Here is a 16,266-nt window from a genome sequence, read left to right as displayed (position 1 = left end):
CCTAAAAGCTGAACTCTTCTTGCACTCAAATGTTATTAATCAGTGAAGTTATTGTATGCATTAATCAGTCATTATACCTCCATCATTTTCAGTAACTGTCTGTGTCCCCTGCAGGAGTCCTTACCAGTGGTTACCTTTCTATAGTCTTCCCATGTCCCTCTAAGTAAAGTCTTGCTGTTTTGAGAGGCTTTTAAAAGAAGGCATAAATGTTTAGTAAGAAGTTATTGAACACCAGACATTCTGCTCAGTTCTCATGTGATCGCTATTAATTACCATTGGTCCTGGTATAGTAAGAAATATTAAACACATTCTTATGGATATGGAAACAGTGCACAATCATGTTACCCTAAGGTAACTAACCTAATAAGTGACAGACAATATTTAAACTTAGAACTCCTGACATTGTTTTTTCTATTGTACCACCATGGAGTCTCATATTTAGCTACTTATGGTAATTTGAAGTATGTAGTTTCCAGAACTATCTCAGGGTTTGAGAATCAATTTTTTATATGATCACTATTTAAAAAAATTATTTTTCCAGATTAGAGTGTGCTTAACTTACATGAAGTTCTTTTTAGAGCGTAGCACTAAAAAAACACCCAACAGATATTTTAATACATTGCCTATACCATTTTAAAAAATTCAAGAACCTTTTTTTTTTTTTAAGAACTTTTTTGTTATGGCATTTTTTCAAACACAGAAAATAGTATAATGAACCCTTAGAACCTATCACCCAGCTTTACCAATTTTTAATTTATGGCCCGTCTCATTTCATCTATACTTTCTCCATATCCCCCATTTATTTTTATAAAATTGTTTTTTATTGAGCTATAACTGATATATAACATTAGTTTCAGGTATACAACCGAATGAGTTGATATTTGTATATATTGTGAAAAGATTACCACACTAAGTCTAGTTAACATCTGTCACCATATGTACTTACAGAAACATTTTTATTTTCATTTTTATTTTAAGTTTATTTATTTTAAGAGAGAGACAGAATATGTACACAAGCAGCAGAGGGCCAGAGAGAAAGGGAGAGAAAGAATCCTAAGTATCCTCTATGCTGTCAATGCAGACTCTGACACCAGCTTGGCTCCCTCCCAGGATGGTGAGATCATGACCAGAGCTTAACCGACTGAGCCCCACCCAGGCACCCCCTACCTAAAATTTTTAAATAATAATTCCTTAGTATCATTAAATGTCTAAGCAGTTTCACATTTTTCTTACAAATGTGAGTGTGTATGTTTAATGGCTTTTTTGAATTAAGATTCAAGTAAGATTTATACAACTGTTGATCAGTATGTCTCTTAAGTCTCTTTTGTCTATGGGCTCCCCTTCCAAACTTCTCTTCCATCTTTCTATTTCCTTGCAAGTTTTGATTGAAGAAATGGAATGTTAATCCTTTAGGCTTCCCACAGTATGGGTTTTGCTAATTGTATCTCCATGATTTTATTTTACTTGTTTTTCTGTCTCTTGGGTTTCCTTCAAAGTAGTAGTTAGATCTAGAAAAAATTTGGGTATGACATGTTTGTTTTACTAGACTACTTCATAGGTAGTATTTGTATACTTTGTTCAGACGGTAGTAAATGTGTGATTATCTCTTTTTGTGATATTGTTAGCCATAAATGATCACTGCTTATATCCATTAATTCGTTAGGAGTTACAAAGTGGTGATGTTCTCACTTCTTTCATTCCTTACTTGTTTAATAGCTGGAATATGTCTATAAAGAGAAACTTCCCTTCATCACCTATATGGTTACCCTTAGGTATAAATCATATGAAAACAGCAGTTTAATCTTTTCCCCTTTTATTTACCAGTTTCCAAAATAATGAGGTGATCCCCTAGCATCCTTCCGTGGTGACCAATGAAGTGGTTTTTTGTTTTTTATTTGAACATCATTTGAACTTTCGAGTTTAAACATATATGATGGATTGTACTGCATCACAGTCCTTATTCTTTTAGAAGCAAAAACTGTGGAAAGGTGAGACCATTTGATAAATTTTGGTCAGTAAGGTTAGGTCCTAAATCCTTTTGATGTGACCTCGCTATATAGTCTCTGATAGTTTCCTTGCTTTCTGCTATGGCGAGGTATTTCAGACACATCTCAGTACAGATTCTGCCCTAGTCTTGGTACCACTCATTTTTCTAAGAAGCCCTAATTCCATTTTGTAGGAAATAGTATGTAGCAGAGGCCACACTGTAAGCTAGAGACTGTTTCTGTTTGGTCTGTCATTGTCTCTAGGACTTTTTGGTTTGTCAGAGTTAGGAAATATTTATTTTTCTTACGGATAAATTGAACTCTTAAACAGTTCATGTCAGTGCTTGCAGTTCAGAACCATAGAGTTTTTACTTAACCTCAACAATCTTCGATCTTTGGTTTCTTTCAACCGTGCCAAAATTTCACTCCTCACCAAAGGATTGCTCATTTGATTTTACCATAATATCCACAGAACTATTTCAGAGTACAAACCAACACTACCACCAACATGATTTCTGAAAACTGATATTTTTTGGTTTTTCAGCTCTTCTCTCCTCTCCCCTCCACTTGGAGTGTATCTTACTGGGGACATATAGGGGAATTACTGTGTTTTAAAATAATTTGCTTTATGTGCTTCAGCAACACATAAACTAATATTAAAATAATTTGATTTAGTCCCTTTCTGTATGCTTAAAGGCATTTTTACAAAGCAGATTGAAAAGAAAATTAAGGTGCGCCTGGGTGGCTCAGTTAAGCTTCTGAATTTGGCTCAGGTCATGATCTCACAGCTTGTGAGTTTGAGACCTGCATGGGGCTCTGTGCTGACAGCTCTGAGCCTGGAGCCTGTTTCAGATTCTGCCCCTCCCCTGCACTCTCACGCTTGTTCTCTCTCTTTCTCTCAAAAATAAACATTAAAAAATACGTTAAAAAAAAAGAAAATTAGGATATTTAAAATACTTTCTAATATTTTCATATTTTGAATTCATCAATTTCACGAAATTATAAAACTTAACCATTTAATATAATTTTACAGTTTATGAAGTAAACGTTTGTTTTTTTTGCTTGCTAGGTGCTAATGTTCATGCTACAACAGCAACAGGAGACACAGCCTTAACCTATGCTTGTGAAAATGGACATACGGATGTTGCAGATGTTTTACTTCAAGCAGGCGCTGACTTAGTAAGATATAATTTTTAAATTTCTTTTGTGACTGTTGATGCTACATCTATTCTTAACATTTAGAAAACACGAGTAAAAGAAATCAATACTTTGCATACTTTGTAGAAAATAACTTTTAAAAAAGTTTTGCTATTTGTTGCATTTATTAAATATATTTGAAAGTACTTAGTTTTTTAATAGGTAATTTTGTTTCCTGGGTAAAACTATTAGTTGGTTTCTTCCACTTACTCCAATCTCATTTGTCATTCCCGAACTTTTTAAACGGCTCTTTATTAGACATATCACAAATTCAGCGATATGTTTACAGAATAGAATAACCTATCAAATCACTTTGAGTGATTTCTTTTGTTTCTTTAATTAGTTTGACATATAAAAACAAAGCTCCTATCCTGTTCCTAACAACATTAGTATAGTATTCTATTCTTTTCTGTTCTTTTAGTATTTTCTATTTTGGTTTTTCAAAATTTCAAATTAGATGGCAACTTCATTTGTGCAATAATTGTTGCAAATGTGGAACATTATACATAATTTTTCACTTTAAAGATGACTGCTTCTTCCTGAAATGTGTGCTTTGACTAATTTTCATTTTGTGAGGGTACTTTAAACTGCTTTCTAGAGTTTCTCCCTGAATTACCTTTTTTTTTTTTTTCAAGTTTATTTATTTTGAGAGCAAGTGTGCACATGCGTCTGCGTCAATTGGGGAGAGGCAGAGAGAGAGGGAGAGAGAATTCCGAATAGGCTCTGTGCTATTTGCGCAGAGCTTGACTGTGGGCCTTGATCTCCTGAATCCAATCATGGAATCATGACGTGAGCTGAAATCAAGAGTCAGATGCTTAACCAACTGTGCCACCCAGACACCCTGAATTTCTTTATATATTTCTTAAAAATCTATGTGTGATATGCACAGCTATGAGTGTTTTAGAGAATTTATATATTAAAGTTATTTTGGAAAAACTATGCAAATATTGCCTTTTAAACCATTTCTAATAATAGACATTCCCACATAGATGCCTGAGAACATTGTTGGAAAATAATTATTGGTTAACATAAATGCATAGTATGATTGTCCTATTTATTTCATTTCTACTAATACTAAATATTATACTGATAACACTAGTATTCATTCTCAGTAATCAGGATCTGCCCCATCTGTTAGAATTTCTGAGAGGTGTACCTTTTTTGCTTGAAAATTATGCAGAATGATATGTTAAGTAGATCTTAATATTCTGCCCTCTTTCTATATCTTTTTCCTTTTTTACACTTGCTTTGGGTCATCCATAAAAATTAGAAATTGAAGCATTTCATCATTTGAAATAAAGAAATAGGATACAGTATAAAAGCTATATGCCAAGTTTAATACTTTTATCCTCTGAATTCTCTCTTCCTTTCATTTTTCTATAGCAGTCATTTTCTTAATCTGTTTATTGAGAATTATTATGGAAATGTTAAATAGTAAAAAGAGGTACTGTCAAATAGAATCTAATATATAGCAAAATTTACAGGATTTTAACTGGGTTAAAATCTGGTATGAAATATTTTTAAATGTTTTACTTTTATAATCTTCTGTAATTACATAAATAGGGTGTGATTAGAATTCCTCAGGACAATTACATTAAGTGAGCAGATAGAAAGATTTGAATTTATCATACCTGTACATTCAAACTGTAAGATTAAGAAGTGGCTCAGGTAAACATATATATATATATATATCTTAATTAAGTAGAAAGGTAATACTGTTATTCTAATATACCTTTATTTTTCTATTTTGCAATCTGTCTTTGCATTTATATTTATGTGTAATTATAACCATAGTGTAATATAGTTCTCTATTTTTTTCCACTGTGCATTCTATCATAATCTTTTCCATATTGCTACATAGTCTCTATAACTCTTCTGTTAAGTTAATGACCCATAATATTCACTTATTAAATTGAACTTTTGACTTGCTTTTCATTTTTCACTATTATAAATACTGTTAAGATTTAATACCTACATGTGCATAACTTTCTTTTCTTTTGAATAATTTCATATATTGATTTTAACTTTAAAAATATATTGCCCATTCCATGCTTTTGCTGTCTGTGGAAAGGCATTTTAATGTTAATACCAGTTCTTTTCTTGGTTAATAAGAAGCAGTACTTGTTCTTTATATAAAATGCGGCAAGTATGGGAAAGTATAGTAAATTTGCTAATTAAAACCTATAAGCAAATTGTGATTTCAGGCCTTACTATATAAGCCAGAGTGGGGGAAACAGGACATAATCAAAAATAAGAAGTGAGTGAAGCAGGCAGATCAGTGCGAATCCTGAGGGAAAATGACTGATAATTTTTACTAGCTGAACCTTGCAAGGCAGTAGTTTCTCTCTTGTCCTCCCTTCTTTGCTGCCACCTCCTAGCATGTGTTTTGGACTGTACTGATTTCCTCCATTGGCTTGCAGACGGAAGACTTTGCACTCCCCTTCTATTCCTGGCATCCCATAATTGTGTTCCTGATACCTAGATTTGCTAGTTGTTTAAGTTAAATGAATATTTTGGTGTGTGGGGGCTGGCTGAGAACCTTCATTTGGGGGCAACTATTTTTACCTTCAGTTTTAAATAAAGATATACAAGTCAACCTTTGGAACACAGTTTGAACAAACCCCTATGCTTTGTTAGATTTTGGAGCCTAACTTTTGCCACAGTTTAAGGTTTTGATATTATAGTTTTTAAAGAAGAGCTTAAAAGCTACTGTTTCCCGTTCATTAAAATATCTTGTACCAGAATCAGTTAGCATATTACTTTTGGTTTTATAAAAATTTAATGCAACAATTTGGTTTCCTTATATTGTAGCCTGAGATGAAACTGAAAAGTTTTAGGGCTTTTTATTCTAAATGTATAGTAGATATAATTGAGGGCTTAATGTTAAAGGAAATCTAGAAATTTTCTTATTTACTGCTTTAAAAACATTCTCAGCCAGAGCTGATGGCATACTTGAGCATTTTCAGGTAGATCCTCCAAAATATGTGCATGTTCTAATTTGAAACTTAGTTATTTGAAACATCACTTTTCCTAGTTTAAAAAAATATTTTAAATTAAAAATATTTATGGGTCTTTCTGGTAAAAAGGACATTTAATATTTCATCATATTCATCCATATCAATTTGTGGATTGGTATGTAGCTTGTCTAGCTTTTTCATAATTGAATACGTTTGAATAATCTATTTAAAACTTAGACTTTTTATTATCCTTACATAGGCCACTTAAAATGTTCTTTTTGAAAATCAAAAATTAAATTAAAAATCATCCATTGATTTCAGAATTTTTTGAAAATTCTTCCTGTTTAACAAGGAGAATCATTTTAACTACCCTAGAAGTAGAGAGATCTCTGAGCAGATCATCTAATCCACATCTTCCAGGTGTTTGGGTTTCTTATTACCACAGTAATGGGAATAATTGTATATTGAAATATACAATGTTTTCTTTTTCTGCATACCATCTTTGTTTATTGGGCCCATGTTTGTGTTTAGTATTTGATGTGATTACAGGTATATGATGTAAACCCATTGTAAGAAAGTTTATATTAAAACACATTAGCATTACTTAAAATTTAAAAGAAATATTTTTTTAAAAACTGCCCTTGGAAACTACTTAATCTTGTTTCTCTGAAAAGAAATTTTTATATTATTCATGTCCTGGCACATTTATTACCTAACTCTTTGATCAGAAGTTACTAATAACACCATTTAATAACTGAAATTGACTAACTCCTCTAGTCTTTTTGACACTGCTCTGGTATCCTACATTATTACTCTAGGCCATTCTCCCCGACTACTGGTCGTTAGACCAGAAGGCAGAGTTTTAGTATTTCATACTTGTTCTCATCTCTATAGCTATCCAGCTTCAGCTAAAGCACTTATGGCTTTATTTGTTTTACCACAGTCTTCCCATTACTATTACTTTTCATGTTTAAGGTGGAAAATTTGCACTGTTAACTATGCAATAGTATAATTTGATTATAAAACTCTGCTTCTTTTTTTTCCTCTTGGCTTGCTTTTAATTTTGACTTTGTGTTAGCTAATATGTCAGAGGTGTTTTGATTTGGTGTTTATGTTTTTCAAACCGTTTGTGAAGATGATAGAATCTTTTTCTTTTCATCATGACATGTTCATTTCAGTATTAAAACTTGGACACATTTGTAAGATATAAGTTGTAATTGTCATCTGTAGAATTTCCTTCACGTGTATTTGCCACCAAGGCCAACTTTGGAAGGGGAAAAAGAGTGATATATAAATCAGGTAAATAAGTATTTCTTTCTTGTCTCCAGCTCCTTGGCCTTTCATTTCTAGAAGAGTTATATCGTAGTATAACTGATCAGTAAGTTCTGAACTCAAGGAGTACTTCCTATAATAAACAACTAATACAGGTAATAGGAACTGTAAGTACATTCTAGTTATGTTCATATAAAAGATTTAGTGACCCAACTTAGCATTTTATAGGCCAGCATTGCTATTCAAAAGTAGAACTTACTCTAGGAAGAAGTACCTATGGAAGGCATCCTATAATCCTGTATCTGACTGGAGGTCTAATGAGTAACAAAGTCTACTCTTAGTTGTTTAAAAAGAACTATGCTATGGAACATTAGAGAGTGCATGTAAGTTTTCATTATAGCCATCAAGTCACTGATACAATAAGCAAACACTTGCCTCAATCTTCTCGTTTGTAAAATGAAATTTAGTATTATTTTCTGGACTCTTGTACCAAGTCATGTAAATATTCTTTCTTTGGCTCTGCTGGGTGTCCTTGGGCAAATCACTTGAATTCTCTAGGTTTCTTTGTTTCTCTTCCTCTTCCTCCTCCTCCTCCTCCTATTCTTCCTTTTCCTTTTTTTATGAGGGGTGTAGACCAGATGATCTTTAACAACCTGGCTTAAGAAATCTAATTTTCTGGGGCGCCTGGGTGGGTCAGTTGGGTAAGCAGCTGACTTGGGCTCAGGTCGTGATCTCACAGTTGTAAGTTTGAGCCCTGCATTGGGCCCTCTGCTGTTAGCACAGAGCCTGCTTCAGATCCTCTGTCTCCCTCTCTCTCTTCCCTTTCCCTGCACTCACTCTCCCTCAAAAATAAACATTAATTTTGTGATTTCTGAAGAGCAAGTGAACTACCTATTTGGAGGAATTAGATGGACTAGATGATCTTCAGTGGTTTGTTACTCCAAGAATGTATAAAGTGCTATGAAATCCTTAAAGAAAATGAATTTTTTTAAGTTTATTTATTTTGAGAGTAAAAGAGAGAGGGCGCATGTACATGTGCATGTAAGCCAGGGAGGAGCAGAGAGAGAGAGAGGGAGAGAATTCTCTACAGTCTCTGCATTATCAGTGCGGAGCCTGATGTGGGGCTCGAACCCACAAACTGTGAGGTCATGACCTAAGCCAAAATTGAAGCTTAACCAACTGAGCCACCCAGATGCCCCAAAGAAAATGAATTTTCAAGATTATAAACCATCACTGGTAATGGTGATAAGTGTTATATAAATTATTCTCTCTCTTAAAATATTTATATATATTAGATGTATCTTGAATTACCTTCAACATTATATTTGTTGTTAATTTTAATTAATAGCAGATTTAACTTGTCATAACATATTGTATAGATTATCTTACTAGATAAAAGTTATTAATCCCTAAAATACACAATTAACTTAGACTATGCCAATAAAGCAAAATCTGGCATTATAATGATAAATCATTATTTCTTTGACCCTAAGTCTTTTATCAATATTTTATCCTAAAAACTGTTAAAGAAATAGGAAGAGTTTCCTTGACGTGGATTTTTGTTTTAAGTAAGCTATTTGCTCAAGAATAGAAGTCTTTCCAGTTATCTTTGGAATTATTCAATTATAAATACTTTCTTTTTTTCTTACAGTTGACATTTATTTCAAATAGCAAGATAAACTTGTGTTACATCTTCTCATCTTATATACCTTAAAACTTTTAAAAATGTCCTCTGCATAGGATTCTTTTTTACAGCTTTGGCTTTCAGGTATACGTAGACATTGTTCAATGAGAGACAAAGGATTTAGAATGCCATTTTACTTTAAGATATTTGCCACCTTGAAGATAAGGGATGGAAGGAAAGGATACCAAGGACATGAGATAGAACATGGTTTTTTTGTTATGCTCACAATGAATCTGTTTTAGAAGAAATAAATAAATAGAACCAACCTAAAGAAGTGTGGTAGGTACACAGCCTTGCTAATTATGATATCTCTGCTGTACTGAGGAGGAGTTGTTCCTGTGCCAATCAGTTATTTTCCTCATTATTGTGGCTAAATTATTGTATAACTGAAGTTTATAATTGATTGAAAAATTTGATTCTTAGTTTTAAATAGGTGATTTCTTTATAGAGTTCAAAATTCACAAAATATAAAAGTGTCCCATAGGCACTTAGTTTCCATTGACAATCAATACTGTTCATTTCCTGTATCCTTCCAGAGATATTTTATGTGTGTATGATGAAAAGTCACATATGTTGATGGAAATAGTCATCACTGTTCAATGCTTTGTATAATTCCTTATTGAGATAGAATTTTGTTTTTTTTTATAAATTAAAAAAAATTTTTTTTAATGTTTATTTTTGAGAGAGAGAGAGAGAGAGAAGACAGAGCATGAGTAGGGGAGAGGCAGAGAGAGAGAAAGACACAGAATCAGAAGCAGACTACAGGCTCTGAACTTTCAAGACAGAGCCTGATGCGGGACTTGAAGTCATGAACTGTGAGATCGTGACCTGAGCCAAAGTTCGATGCTTAACCGACTGAGCCACCTATGCACCCTTGTTTTTTATTACATTGATTTTCTCTGTAGTTTTGACCATAGCTTTTAAGGGTTTTTAATATATTAATAAAAATTGAAGCCCTTTTGCACTGATGAGGAAATTCGGCACTTTGAATATGTCATAATGGTCTATCACTAATTTTCATCCCTAACCATGAAGTAGGCTGTCTGACTCTTTTTGCTTTCCTTGGATTGTATTTTACCAGCCAAAGAATCTTTTTCGAGCATTTTTTTTAGAATAGTTGAAACTGAGTGTTTTGAACATAGATATGTTAACACTCTCCAGTTCTCAATCTCTTTGAAATGAGATTTGATATGGAGTTCGTCAAAAGAAAAAGTTTTGAAGGATTAATTTGTTACCTATATTAAATATGAATAGAAATGTGAACCAGTTCCTCTTTCATAATTTTTTTTTGTATTTAAGCAATATGTTGTGTGTCCTTCTAGACATTTCTATACCCTCCAAGCATATATAGAGTCCACGTATGTGAGCTATAGGTCTTTTTTTATATGAACAGATTTGTTATCACATAGACTGTTCTGTAAATTTTTTCTTAAAATATTTTTCTCTGGTGGTTCCTACAGATTTCTCATTCTTTTTCACAGATACCCAGTGTTCTATATAATTTATCGACCATGTATTTATTCATAAACTTCTGGGTTATTACAGTTTTTTAATTATTGTAAGTAGTGCTACACTAAATACTGTTAAACATATTTACGTATCTTTGCTGCTTTTGTGAATGTATATATAGGGATAAATCCCTAGAAATGAAATTACTGGTTATCAGAGGGTCCACATCTAAGATTTTGATAGCTGCTGCCAAATTGTTAAAAACTGCTGAACCAGTCTATATTTCTGTTAACAGTTGAAATCTTATTCTCCACATTCTTATAAACATGAATTTGAGTTCTTTGTTTCTTCCTTCCTTCTTTCCTTCCTTCCTTTCCTCCCTTTCTTCCCTTCCCCTTTCTTCCCTTCCCCTTTCTTTTCTTTTCTTCTTCCCTTTTCTTTTCTTTCTTTCTTTCTTTCTTTCTTTCTTTCTTGCTTGCTTGCTTGCTTGATGGTTTAATTTTCTAATCTCTGATCATAACCCCCATGTTTATTTTATCTAAAAAAACCTTTTTGTGTTCCAAGTAGCCCTATGAGCTGCTCATTAATTGCTCCCAAAGCTTTTGTGAACTGTTGAAGCCTGGTATAAAGCTACTTTCTGAAAAACTATTCAGACATCATTTACAAATGCAAATTTTGAAATAGTTTGTTAATTTCTTTAACAAAATGATTTTTTTTTTAAATCAAATATTCAGACAATATTGACTCCATTTTTCTTTTTTTTTTTTAAGTTTATGTATTTATTTTGAGAGAGAGAGAGAGAGAGATCGGGGCAGGTGCAGAGAGAGAGGGAGAGAGAATCCCATGCTATCAGCACGGAGCCTGACTTGGGGTTTGAACTCGTGAGCTGTGAAATCATGACCTGAGCTGAAATCAAGAGTCAGATGCTTAACTGACTGAGCCACCCAGGCACCACTTGACTCCATTCTAAAAGAGGAAAATAATGTATCTTCTACCATAGGATTTGCATGAGTTATTTTATTTTTGCATTGTCATAGTTTTATAACATTTATATTTACAATCCATTTTATGACCCAGTTTCTCATAGTTGTTTAACTTTAACTGTATGTTTAGAGGATTTAGTGTTTACCTTACTACTTTTTCATAGCATGTAGCTTCTTAATTCCTGAGTTCCTAATCTTGACTCACCTTTGGCTAGCTGATACTGGTACTTTGATTTGAAATTACTCTCTTCCCCCTCAAAAAAGGAGTTTACAGGTACTTGCATTTTTAAGACTACTGTATGTTGTATTTATAAATGAATGTAGCCATATAGCAAATTATTGAATTGCTTCTTTTTTCTCCTCAAAATTTTAAGCCTCTATTCTCTCTTCTGGTACTGAATATTTCCAAAGCTTGCTAGAATATTCCCTATTATATGTAAGTAAACTTTCTTTTTCTGCCTGGATTATCATAAGAGTCTTTCATTATACTTTTAAACCTCTGTGACTTCATCAGAATATGTCTTGCTGTTTATTACTTTATAATAGTTTTTTCCTGGAAATTAGTGAGTGCTTTCTGTCTGAAGATTTTGGGTCATTCCCTCAGGTCTTCCCCTCTTCCCCCTCCTTCAGTTTTCTTCTGTTATATCCTTCTATGCTCCTTTTTCTATTCTGTTTTCTTCTGGGATATTTATTATTTGTATAATGGATCTTTCTTGTTCTTATTATCTTTGTGGCCAATTCATTTCTTTCTTCTTTTCTTTTGCGTTGTTTCTTTCTTAAGCCCATCCTCCGGGTCACTTTTTTTCTTGTGCTTCTATGTGGTTTTCATGGTTTCATTATTTCATTATTACTTTTAAATCTCTTGCTGCTGTATCATTTTGTTCAAGTTTTTTAAGAGTTCAGGTTCTCTTTATTTGGAAGTATAGGGAATATTTGGCTGAAATTTTATTGTTTGCATTTTTGTGAGAATTTCTCAATAGGTTCTCTGTTGGATACTTTGTACTTATTATTTATATTTGAGTGAGGCTTGCTATTTGTTGAAAATCATATGACAGTGGGGGAGGGAGAGAAAGTGAGCCTTAAGAGTCAGCTTCTTCAAGTCCTGTAGTTGTCTCAGCATACTTTCTCACCACATCTCTACCATAGGAGCACACATCCCCTTAGGTAAGCCTACCACCCAAGTAAGAGGCAGAGGTGACTTAAGAAGTAAAGCTTCCTTTAGGCCATGTTTCTTTTATTTGGAGACTTAGTTAACCCTGGTTGTTGACTGCAAGGCTTATTACACTTTCTTCTATTGTATCTCTGTCTTACCTTCAAGTACTTTCTCTCTGTCATGAGTCTAGATCGAGAGAAAATAGGTCTGTTCCATCTCTCAAGTCCTTTGGAGGTTCCTGTTTTAGTTGAAAAGTGTGAGCACCAAGTGCATTTATAATTGGAGAGAAAGCTATATAACTATTTAATCATCTTCTAGTATTTTCTTTACTTTTTCTCCCAACTTTTGATATTCCCAAATCATTTGATTTAATTATTCTCCTTGGTTAGGTACTAAGACACTGCTGTTGATTCTGTGGCTCTAGTTGTATTTGAGGACCAAGGCACGAGTTCAAGAAATTCAGCAGAATTATATCTGCATGTGTTAAAGTTTATATTAAAGTTATTTTGTAGAGAACCACATCATACCCTTAAAATAAAATCATAGTCGGCTTCTGAGATTATGGTCTATAGATGAGACTCCTTTTAGTTGAAGATCCTGAGTTTACAAAACCCAGCACCTGAAATACCAGTCACAAGGTCTTCATGGCCAAATGTGATTTTCATTTTTGGAATAAGATCCGTGAGTTCTTCTTTTTCCTTTCACAGGACAAGCAGGAGGACATGAAGACTATTTTGGAGGGCATAGATCCGGCCAAGCATCAGGTGAGGGAGGCCTTTGATGCTTGTAAGCTACTACATAAAGAATAGATGTTATAGGTAACCAGAACTCTGGATATCTGAATTCCAGCCAAGAAGTTCCAGGACCTTGCTGGGTGACAAAAGAAATCCTCTTCAATTGAAAAAGATTATGAAGTTCCAATAAAAAGAGTTTTATGTTACTAGTAGTTTGCTTCCTTAGTATTCTTTTTATGTGGTATTCCTAAGAAATCTTAGGTGAAAATAGATTTTCTTATTCAGATACTTCTTTTGCATTCTTCCTTACTGGGACATTTAACATACTCCAGAGGGAAAGTCTCAGTTACCAAATCCTTTGCTTTCAACTTTTTTCATAAAAAATTCAAAACTCAGATAGATGTAGGGAGATATGTTAGATTGTTTTTTATATAATCCTCAAACAAACAAAAAAATTAGTTTAGTGAAACATTGACTCTATTATTCATGCCGTTAATTTCTATAAAGTTAAAATTATTTTCATAAAATTGTCCCCTGTAATATCATTCTGAAATTGGTTTTTAAGAAGGTGAATGCATAAGCAAACTTTTCTTTTGAGAAAATGTGTTAGATTTGTACTGATGATTTTAAGCAAACTTAGTGTCCATTTTAATGCAGAGAGATTTGTTTAAACTAAGGAGCAGTGCTTAATTTTAACATTCAGAATAAATTGTGATTGTATCACAATTAGCTTAGACCTTCTAAAATAAACTTCCTAGTATCAAGCTGCTCTTAGTCACAATGCTTATTAAACATCTTCATTATTGGCTTATTGAGTACGAAGTTGTTATATTCATTCTATTTTGAAAAAGTAAATATATTTCACAGAATATTATGTGAAAATATGAACTTTAGTTGTATACTATCTTAGGCTCCAATCAAGAATGTAAAGCTAAATGTTATTTCAGATGAAGTATTTCTTTCTCCCTAGATTTATTATAGGAAATCTGATTATAAGTCTCTCTCTCTGGCTGTAAGTCTCAAAACTTGAGATGCTTTTTTTAAAATGAGGTTTGTGGCCCCCCTTTTAGAAGTTGAAAGTTAGCAGATCCGAAATGGGGAATCTGCATTATAAATGATATCCCAGGAGATTCTGATGACAAGTTTTCCATATTCCACACTTTGAGACATTGCTAGAGTCCATAGATTATTCTGTATCACTGCTGAGTTCTGTTCCTTTTCCATCTTGGCTTTATAATCCATCCTTCTTCCTCCATCCAAACTGAGAAGTTTGGTTTTTCTCTTTGTTATTTGTGATTTTTAGAGACTGAGCTAAACACAAGCCCTAGACTAGTGTCACAATCTTTTTTGCATTTCATGTTCTCCTGAGGGATATGAATAAGATCAGTAACAGCACATCACTCAGGTAATAATTAAAATAACAGTGGTGGATTGAAAGAACATACCCCCTGGGGAAGTCCATCAGAATCCTGTAGTACATATATGGTATAAAACAGTCTCCTTTACTTCCCTGTGATTCTGGTCCTTCCCTTGACAATGTCCTCCTCCAACTCCAAGAAGTGCTGCCTCTGTGATATAGTTACAATCCTTAGATGTATACCTTGGATATGGCTGTGAGTTTAAAGGAAATCACTTATTTACAAAAATAATAAAGTTTGTTTTCAATTAAATTTTGTTATCTAAGCCCAAATGGGAAAAAAAAAAAAAAAAAAAAAAAAAAAACTACGCCTTTTTTCTCCTAGTGCTTATTCATCAGAACCAGAACTTTGCAGTGTATTTTTCACGGATAAGATTTTAGGGGACTTATCAGTTCTAATTATTCATTTATCAGTATATTTCAACCATGAGTGATTAGCTACCTTAATTAACTTTAAATATGACCTCCCACTTTTTAACTATTAACTTTTTATTAAAGAATAACGTATACATATTTTTTTAGTTTAACTGTTGAAAGCTGGAAAACTTTTACCTATTTTTTTCTTGGTCTAAAACTATTTGTGAAATACACAAAACTCCTAATACATTTTTTTAAAGGCCAAGTTCTCTCTGTCTAGGTTATTGTGTGTTTAATGAGTCCTTTTCAGCTATTTCAAGCTTGTTTAAATATAGGTACAAATGACTTCCAGTCAAGAAGGTAAAGTCAGTGTTGGTCTGTTTTGAAACCTCTCTGCTCTCTGTCATTTTCAAGTCCATAGATACAAGTAAAATATGGGAGCTATATTAGACTAAAAATATGTAGCTGTATTAGAAACAAGATTTTAAAAGTCTGGAGTCTGGACTAGAAATGGATCATGGCCCCACAGCTGAAGCTGTAGGCCCAAGGAGAATTAAGAGTAAAAAAAACAAAACAAAACGGAGTGGGAGGGGTTGGGGACTGGCATGTCATTTTCTGTAGGGACATAGGGACCGAATGCATAATAGACAGAGAGGCCAGCAGATCTACTCTGCTAGATTGAAGCAAGGAGCTGGACCTTATTGCCCTACCTATGAACAAAGATGGAAAAAAAATAAACCCTCCAAGCAACTGCCATTGGTTGCGATTAGAAATTATCTACTTGTTCTTGGTAGAATGAAGATGCAAACATAACACTCTAAATAAGAACTGGGAGGCCACTGGTTTTTGATTTAGTGAGCGGAACTGAAATTACTCCATAAGACTGGAAATTTAAGTTGCCAATGAAAGATCTACTTTTGAAATGGACTTTAAGGACCAGATTCAGGCAAGTTTCAAACCATCTGATGAGAAGGGATAAACCTATGGATGGAAATAAAAGAAACAACTCCCATGCAAAATGGGCTTTTCAAACAAAAAAATTATGACGTTCAAGACCAAATCTACATCAAAAGATAGT

The 16,266-nt window shown here is 33.3% G+C and overlaps 1 protein-coding gene across 4 annotated transcripts in view; it reads left to right on the top strand.

Annotated features, from left to right (window-relative positions):
• Nucleotides 1-16,266, top strand: part of ANKHD1 (ankyrin repeat and KH domain containing 1) — a 131,607-nt gene that overhangs the window by 59,324 nt on the left and 56,017 nt on the right. For 2 of the 4 annotated variants that reach the window (XM_060635934.2, XM_060635935.2), the window contains exon 10: nt 3,055-3,164. In XM_060635934.2, the coding sequence (XP_060491917.2) occupies nt 3,055-3,164 (110 nt within the window). Of the gene's footprint in view, nt 1-3,054; nt 3,165-13,387; nt 13,621-16,266 lie in introns of those variants that run through there. The other 2 variants (XM_060635932.2, XM_060635937.2) reach the window with 2 other exon arrangements.

The sequence above is a fragment of the Panthera onca genome, chromosome A1 (genome assembly GCF_046562875.1).
Source record: "Panthera onca isolate mPanOnc1 chromosome A1, mPanOnc1 haplotype 2, whole genome shotgun sequence".
Lineage (NCBI taxonomy): Eukaryota > Metazoa > Chordata > Mammalia > Carnivora > Felidae > Panthera > Panthera onca.
Note: the sequence above shows the minus strand (reverse complement) of the source record. Positions and strands in the feature narration are given on the sequence as shown.